This window comes from Lycium barbarum, chromosome 7 (genome assembly GCF_019175385.1).
Source record: "Lycium barbarum isolate Lr01 chromosome 7, ASM1917538v2, whole genome shotgun sequence".
NCBI classification, from domain to species: domain Eukaryota; kingdom Viridiplantae; phylum Streptophyta; class Magnoliopsida; order Solanales; family Solanaceae; genus Lycium; species Lycium barbarum.
Genome location: NC_083343.1, coordinates 88,546,978 through 88,555,640, shown reverse-complemented (window position 1 = coordinate 88,555,640; position 8,663 = coordinate 88,546,978). Strand labels below are relative to the sequence as shown.

Sequence of the window (8,663 nt, the reverse complement as noted above, 5' to 3'; positions counted from 1 at the left end):
CGCAAGATAGAGTTTTGACCCCAAGCAGAATTTTGAATAGAAAACTCTACCTGCAGGTAGAATTTTGAATGGAAAACTCTCCCTCCAGGCAGAGTTTCACATTCAAAATTCCGCCTAAGGTAGAGTTTTGCATTCAAAATTTTGTCGATAGAGTTTTACATTCAAAATTCTGCTTGAGGCCTAACTTAGGCCCGAATAAGCATAACTTTGCTACAAAACTCTATGTTGTGATTTTTTTTTTTGACTGAATTGGGTTAAATCCCAATCTTATAGTATTAGACGAAAATTAAAAATTAAAGACAACCAATTTAAGGGAAAAAAATTAAAGACCACCCAAAAGCGAATTATCAACTATTTGTCAAAATCCGAGTCCACCATCAAATAAACAGTTCGGTAGTTCTAACGAAACACCTCCCTATACATTGTCAAGAACCCTAGCAACTTTCTTTCTCTCTCTCACTCTATAGCCGCTTCAGCTTCTTCTTTTCTCTTTTCAGTGATCCCCACAATCTTGGTTAGTTCTCTCTCGCTTTCCTCACGCTTTCACATTCTTTACGTATTTAATTTTAATTCTTTGGTTCGGGGGCGACATTGAATCAGATTTAGGATTTTAAGTTCTTTCTGACGATATGTGCAAATTACATAAATTTAAGATCCTTATAATATATATATATATAGGTCATGCTGAAGACCTTTGTTGTATACCCTTATGTGGTGGCATCTTAGTTTCAAATTGCTGATAGTACAGTGATTTAGTTGAGAAGATAGCTTTGGTAATCAGAGGCGACCCAGGATTTAAACTTTATGGGTCTATGGGTTCAATCTTAAGATTCTTAGGATTGAACCCATTATATCTACTACTCCGTATTTTATTACAATTGTGTAATTTTTCACACATAAGTTTGTGCTCCGTGTCGAAAGTTGGAGGTTAGAGGTTCAATTGAACCCGTAGCTATAATGCTAGATACACTTCTAGCGGTAATAATTGTAGACCCTTTAGCAGGGGTAGATATAGTTGGAGAGTTTAGCTAAACCTAGTGCCTGAATCGAGATAAGTTGTTTGCCATAATTTCTCAGGTTATTAATCCATGTTTTTAGTGATTTGTAGTTGTGGCTTAACCAGTGATCCGAGTATAAAATTTAGACACCCAATAGTTGGTGAAATATGCAACATGATATTCCCTCCCAATTTGTTTGGCTTGATTCGGAGTATGAGGGTCAAACTAACTAATGTTCGGTGTGAATTTGGACATAGTATCTTTAATTTTTTTGAAATAAAATTTACATATTTAAAAACCACATAGAAAGCACTATGAGTCATAATAGTTAACAATTCAAACTATTTAGAAGGTATTTGAAAAACTTAAAAGGTAAAAAAAAAAAAACTTCGACAGTCCAAATAGTAACTAAGACAAACAAATTGAAACAAATGGAGTATTAATTTGTTGGAGACGTGTTGATGTTGTATTCTTGTACAAATTGCAGAAAGGCTTTTATTATCATCAAGCAATGGCTGTTGCATTCCACAACCTCAACTCTGCTTCTGGCCTCAAGAAGCTTGATGAGTACCTCTTGACTCGCAGTTACATCTCTGGGTGAGTTACTCTTTGTGACTTTTATTGCTGAGATGTTGTTCCCTTTGCTGGTGTTTTAATTCAAATGCTGATATTTGTTGTTTACTCTATGTCTCAGGTACCAAGCCTCAAAGGATGATATCACTGTGTATTCATCTCTAGCAAAAGTTCCATCAGCTGAATATGTTAATGCATCTAGGTGGTACAACCACATCGATGCACTTTTGAGAATCTCGTAAGTTCAAGAGCTTATTGAATTTATATTTTCCTGTAATATGTTGACTATATCATTGGGATTTTGAGTTTTTTTTTTTTTTTTTGGTTTGTGATTGGCAATTTGTTTAATTTTCCTTGTCAAACTTGCAGTGGTGTATCTGGGGAAGGCGCTGGTGTTACTGTAGAGGGGTCTGCACTAATCACTGAAGAGGCAGTGGCAACTCCCCCTGCTGCTGACGCTAAGGTGTGATATTCCGTCCTATCTCTTCTGAATTGATATTTAGTTTATGTTGGATTTGCATCAGAGTGAATTTTCCTGTTGTCATCATCAGTCCCTTTATAGCTTCTAGTACAGCAGTGCCATGCGAAACTGTGAATTGACTATTGCAAGTGAAATAATCTTCTCTTATTTGTTTCTCTTTGATTAACTGTCCTTTAGGCCTCAGTTGCTGAAGTAGAAGATGACGATGATGATGTTGACCTATTTGGTGAGGAAACTGAAGAGGAAAAGAAGGCTGCTGAAGAACGTGCTGCAGCAGTGAAGGCTTCAGGGAAGAAGAAAGAATGTAAGTTTGTACTGTAATATCCTGACTAAAATTTTCAATATCTATTTTGATTTAAAAACTAGGAAAAACATGTGATGTTGCTTGCTTGGTTAGTGGCTACATTTCGGTGATGACTTCTTATCTTCTCATCGCTAACCAAGTCGAACACAGTACAAACTTGTGGAAACTTTGAAGTTCATAATGAGTATAGACTGACATTGCTTTTGTTCTCATTTGACTTCAGCTGGCAAGTCCTCAGTTCTCTTGGATGTCAAGCCATGGGATGATGAGACTGACATGAAAAAGCTTGAAGAAGCTGTCCGAAGTGTTCATTTGGAAGGATTGACTTATGGAGCATGTGAGCTTCTGTTCTTTGTTCTATTGAGTTTGAATTTTGTTTTTACTGGAAGTGTTGGGAGACAATTGCTTTTTCATCGCTCCAATACCTTTTAGCATTTCTTTCTTGAATGCTCGTGTCCTATTCCATCAGTCATCTTGATCTAACCTGAATTTTTATTTAGGAGGTTGTCTTGAAAAGTTGTTAGCTCGTTGGTGTTTATTGACAAGCATAGCCATGTTTCATTTGCAGCTAAACTTGTTCCCGTTGGATATGGTATTAAGAAGTTGCAAATTATGCTTACCATTGTGGACGACTTGGTCTCTGTGGATGATCTCATTGAGAATTATCTCACGGTTGAACCTATCAATGAGTATGTTCAGAGCTGTGATATTGTTGCTTTCAACAAAATATGTAAGTAAATGATAAGCTGTTCATTTTTGAATTTTGGAGGATTAAGTTCCATTTCAAAGATCAATACATGTCATGTTATTTTTGGCTCTTATGTTGATCATCTCATGCTGCTTGTGACAGGAATTCTGTTACTCTGGAGTTTTGATGGAAGTGGGTGGCTATTCTTACTGAAGAACAGCGATCAGTAGTTCTATGTTGCTTCTCCTTGTTACTTTTTTTTCCGTTAATAGGGTGTACCTGATAAGGGCATCCGTTTTGCTCCTTTGGATGAATATTTACAGTTTATAATTATCAGTTTTGAAAAGACTTCACTTTGCTCTCACCGGCTTTCTTCATTGACTTAAACAGTTTTATAAGTAGCCTGAGTTATTGTCTGAGGTTTTTAGTATAGGTGAAATTTGATCCTAAAAGAGCTGCAGTTGTATCTGGCACTCATTCATTACCTAAGCCTTTTGACATTGTCGTATACGCTCGGGTCTATTTGAATCACGTCTCAGTTTTACTCGAGTTACTGTTGCCTAAGGTTTCTAGTTAAGTCAAACAGATATTCTAAAGTATTTTGAGAGTTGAAGTTTATATAAACCTAAGGTTTAAGTCGAACATATTAATAAATAATCAAGCATCTGATTTCTTTATCAGCAAGATGATGTTTGAAATTGGTTCTTTGGTAAGTTGCTTACCAGCTGATGGATCAAAAAGGTTTTGATGAATAGAAGGAAAGGAAATTAGAACGATAAGCGAATGACTAGACTATGGTATAGGTTGGTCATTTTTGTGAGCAGTAAGCAGCAAATTTTTTATTTTGGGAAAGTTTGGTTGCATGCGAAGTCTTTCAACGCAAAGGGCGGACTGATGCAACAATACTGTTTACTCTGATCCAATAAAGGTAATTTTCATTTACCGTCGATAGTCTTTTTGGCCTCTTGGACAAATTTATAGATAGATAAATTATATTTTGGCACAAATGGCCAAATGGATACCTTAATTATAGTGTGACTAAATAGGCAAGTTTAGTTGGTAAAAGTGTGCCATTTGAAAAAAAAATCTGACTTGGCACTACACGTGTATTATCAATTTTAGATAAGCTAAACCTCTTAAATTTTAATTTCACTTTGTTATGACACTATTTACCCCAATTATACTTGTACATTTGTCCATAGAAAGGCACTTGCAAGATAATAATTCTATATTCAATAAACTCTTTGTATTGGGCAAAATGCGGACAATACAGCTGTACCAATGTGGTTAGGACACGTGGAACATAGACAAGTCATAAGGTGAGTCAGCACTGTTACCACCGGTAATAAAACCATGGTACTAGAGAAAGCGCTAGGCCCGATGGGGCATTAGAATAGCCCCGGTCAAGAACATAATAGTCTTCCGTTATGAGTCAATTCAAGCGTTACGGATACGGTGCGATTATGCTTAATGGCCTTCTTCATTCCTCATTATTGCAATGTATTTAAAGCTCATTATGGGCAGGGGCGTAATACATGGAATATGCGCCTCTAGCTCTTAGTATAAATAGGGATTGTCATTCCCATTGTAAAGACACAAGAGACAAGCTAATATACTCAGTTCTCACACTTATTCTTTGCATAAACTTTAATCTTATAGTCATACTTACTAAGCTCCGGTGCCACGGCCTGACTGAAACGGAGAAATCTAAGTCCGGAATTGTCACTTGCTGCTCAAGCTTTTCCTTACTACTTCCTTTGTTTACTTATATTTACATTATCTCGATATGAGCATCATAATATTATTGGTCATTTTGATCAACGTGTCCCTGACCACGTCTATAAATTTAACTAAACCATTTTACGGGTAAACAGTTTGGCGCCCACCGTGGGGCCGGGATAGTTGTGGTTGTCACTGTGACCATTGTTTGTTCTACTAATCTTTCTTAAGTTTCTTGTTTGCCTAAGTATCCATTTCAGGTATGATAAGAGCTAACAACAACACAAATGTTGCAAACAACAGGGCCATATCCCACTGGGGCCAGATGGACAGCCCCTCACAACTGGCTTGCAACCACCAACGTGGATAATGAAACAACAGAAGGAGAGCATAATCTCAACACTGGAACGGACGACGTTTCTACCGACGAACCTATGGCGGAAACCATCCAGATTCTGAGGGGGGCAAAATTACTCGACGATGGCAAAAGTGGAACGGTTGAAGCAAATCGTTGAGGCCTCACGGGTGTAGGTCACGGCTCCCACCGGCACGCTTACAACTGCTGCCAATATGAACGCCACCGACGGAAGCAGGCAAACTATAGGAAGGAATGGAGATGCATCCGGAAGCGAATCTGCCCCCGCCGATCCTTTCTAAGCTGAAGTCAAGCGGTTCATCAGGGAGATCACCGGAAAGATGGACCAAACCGCGAAAGAGGCCGAGAAGAATGCGAAAGAGGTTCAAAGGAGCCTTAGTCAAATTCCCGGGGCACCCCCGATCATAGAAGGGCCCGACTCCAAGAAGTATAGTCAATGGGCGTACACACTAGAATCAGCTCCAGAACTGATCCCGAAGCAGTTCAAAATGCCCGATATTCCCAAATATGACGGGACCACAGACCCGCAGGAGCACATCACGACCTACACTATGGCGGTCAAGGGCAATGATTTGCAAGAGAAAGAGATCGAGTCAGTACTGATCAAAAAATTCGGCGAGACTCTCGCCCTAGGGTCCTTGACGTGGAACTACTAGCTTCCGGAACATTCGATCACATCATTTGCCATACTGGCCGATACTTTCATCAAAGCTCATACCGGTGCAAGGAAGTTAAAAACCAGAAAGGTAGATATCTTCCGCATCGTTCAGGGAGAATCGGAGCGTGTCAGGGATTTCGTCACCTGGTTCCAGATGGAATGCATGGTGCTACCTGCCGTATCAGACGAGTGGGCAGCAGAGGCTTTTACTAAAGGTTTGAACCCTTTAAGTTCAGATGCTTCTCGAAGGCTCAAGGAAAGCATCCTGGAGTTTCAAGCTACAACGTGAGAGGACATGCATAACTGGTACGAGTCAAAGATCCGGGTGGAAGACGACTTGCTAGGGGATCCCTCCGCAGATCCCCCCGCAAAGGTGGACAGAGGTTTTAGACCAGACCGGAACTCTTCGAAGAATCGTTTTCAACTCTATCAGCCACCATAAACTACCTGTTACACCCCGTACTTGCGGAGAAGAACTTTATCAAAATTGAGCGTAAGTATGTTGAACTATGGTTAAGTAAAACAACTTTGGAATATAAAGGACGAAGCATTATTAAGTATATTTGATGAGTAAAGGATACATATGAGAAATTTCGAAAGGTCCTAGAATATTGAGTGGAAGGAGTTGAGTTAGTATGACTTTGGAAAAAGATGGGCGTTACTTTGAACAACAAAGTATGAGCCAACTTGGGGAAAAAGAATATCTTTTCGTATATGAGGAGTTTTGAAGTAAAGCAAAAGCCTAAATTGAAGTTCATGAAGTCTAGTTTCCAACGCAACAAACCGCTCGTCGTATCGTCAGAGTAGAGAATTATGGACGTTACAAGTCAAGCTGGTAGATGCGACATGCGCAGCTACAGTGCGCGACACTCGACAAGCGCGCTACAGTGCGCAACACACGACAGGCGACACGCGCGCTATAGTGCGCTAAAAGTTCTAGGTCGGTGCAAACCGACCCTAGAGCATTATATAAAGGGGATTTACCCCTTATTTTCATTCAACCACCTCACCAAACCTTCCCTAACCCCCTAGAATATTCTCCCAACTTCCTCCATAAAAAATTTAGCCCAAATTAAGTGAAACCCCCGGATTTAGGCTCGGGAAGCGTATAAGGTCTTGTTCTAAGAAATGAATCTCCACGAATAAAAGGAGGCCACCAAAGATAAATAAGATTTCAAGCTCTACCAATCTTGATTGAGGTAAGGATATTATTTGCTATGGATATTACGAATTGTATCATGGACATTTAGTTGTTAAAGCTTCGTAAAGTCTAGTGATTGGTTGAGAAATTGGGGATACATCGTGTGGGATGTTTTATTAAGCATATTGATGTTGATGTTGATGATGATGTTTTTGATATTGATGTTGCTATTGTTGTTATTTTGTTGGTATTGTGGTTTCGGGCTAGGGATAGAAATAGGGGAGATGCTACCTGAATTTCGGCAGATTCTAAAAAGGGTTTAATTTGAATGCTTAAGATAAGCATACGGCGACAAGCCTAACAATAGTATGACTTTTATTAAATGTAGATTTACAAGCTCGTAAGGATAAACATTGAGTAGTTAAGGAGACAGCAAGGTATGTTAAGGCTATCCTTTCCTTTCTTAAGGCATGATCCTATTGCTACGAACTTTTACAAATGATGTCCATAATGATTCCTCTCATAGAAATGCTATAAGGTTACATTCTTGATGTCCTTAAGATGTTATTAATGTTGGTCTCACCTTATGATTATTGTTTCTTCAAGGTGATCTATGCCAATGTTGTTAGCTCCATAACGGAAATCAGAGGTTTATCGACCTTACGTCACTCCGATGAATTCAGAAATGTGTTCTTAAAGAATGCTTTGTAGGACATGAATAGTGAGCTAGTAGAAGATCCCTAATGAGGTATTTAATGCTAGAAGAGAGGTTTATGATGTATCTCAGGATTTGTTTGAGATTTAGTTAATCGGGAAGAAGTCCTAATGGCTCAGAAATATGCTTATAAGTCTTATGTGCTCATGTAGGCATTAACGGATAAGTGATGACCATGAGAAGTGCTTAGAAGCTAATAGGTAAAAAATGAGTACTAGAAGTATATAAAGGGTACCTATAAGGGATATTTGGATCGGGCTACACGTTCCACATCACATGCATTCATATTTAACACTGGTCTACAGCCAGTTGGGCAGATATGTATTTACCACCATGCTATGGCTGGTTGGGCAGTTACCACCATGCTACGGCCAGTTGGGCAGATATGTATTTACCACCATGCTATGGCTGGTTGGGCAGTTACCACCATGCTACGGCTGATTGGGCAGATATGTATTTACCACCATACTATGACTATTTGGGCAGTTACCACCGTGCTACAGCCGGTTTGGCAGATATGTATTTACCACCATGCTACGGCTGGTTGGGCAGTTACCACCGTGCTACGGTCGGTTGGGCAGATATGTATGTACCACCATGCTATGGCTGGTTGGGCAGTTACCACCGTGCTACGGCCGGTTAGGCAGTTACCACTTATCAGTTAGGCAGTTAGCACCAGGACGATTAGTAAGTTAGAGACACAGTATTGTACACAGATGTAGTTAAATATATGAGAGTATAGAGAGATATGCATACTAGATTCTTATTGGTAAGTCAAGAGTGCCAGGTTGATTCTTATCCTTCTTCTTGCAGTATATGTTTATTATGTTACATTTCCGCCTTACATACTCGGTACACTATTCGTACTGACGTCCTTTTGCTTATGGACGCTGCGTTTAAGCCCACAGGTATAGACAGACGAGACGAGGACCTTCCACAATAGGCTGCCTCCAGGTACTAGTCTTGATTGGTGGGCTCCACTTCTTCCTGGAGCATTGCCGAGTCTGGGT

General features: G+C 39.6%; 1 protein-coding gene across 2 annotated transcripts; it reads left to right on the top strand.

Moving 5' to 3' along the window:
- The first annotated feature begins 356 nt into the window (after positions 1 to 356).
- LOC132603528 (elongation factor 1-delta 1-like) lies at positions 357 to 3,408 on the top strand. Of its 2 annotated transcripts, XM_060316632.1 has the most exons (8): positions 357 to 514; positions 1,486 to 1,595; positions 1,693 to 1,809; positions 1,941 to 2,034; positions 2,230 to 2,356; positions 2,580 to 2,693; positions 2,925 to 3,086; positions 3,207 to 3,408. In XM_060316632.1, coding segments are annotated over exons 2-8 (702 nt in total). In that variant the 5' UTR covers positions 357 to 514; positions 1,486 to 1,509; the 3' UTR covers positions 3,209 to 3,408. The 2 variants fall into 2 exon arrangements, with proteins under 2 accessions (XP_060172615.1, XP_060172614.1); XM_060316631.1 differs by lacking the exon at positions 3,207 to 3,408 and having other exon boundaries at positions 2,925 to 3,094.
- Positions 3,409 to 8,663: the final 5,255 nt, after the last annotated feature.

Bases quoted from the DNA above. Each gene is read 5' to 3' on its own strand.
- LOC132603528 (XM_060316631.1), top strand. From the start codon at position 1,510: ATGGCTGTTGCATTCCACAACCTCAACTCTGCTTCTGGCCTCAAGAAG. The intron at 1,596-1,692 runs GTGAGTTACTCT...TCTATGTCTCAG, and splicing joins ACTCGCAGTTACATCTCTGG to GTACCAAGCCTCAAAGGATG. The intron at 1,810-1,940 runs GTAAGTTCAAGA...TCAAACTTGCAG, and splicing joins GATGCACTTTTGAGAATCTC to TGGTGTATCTGGGGAAGGCG.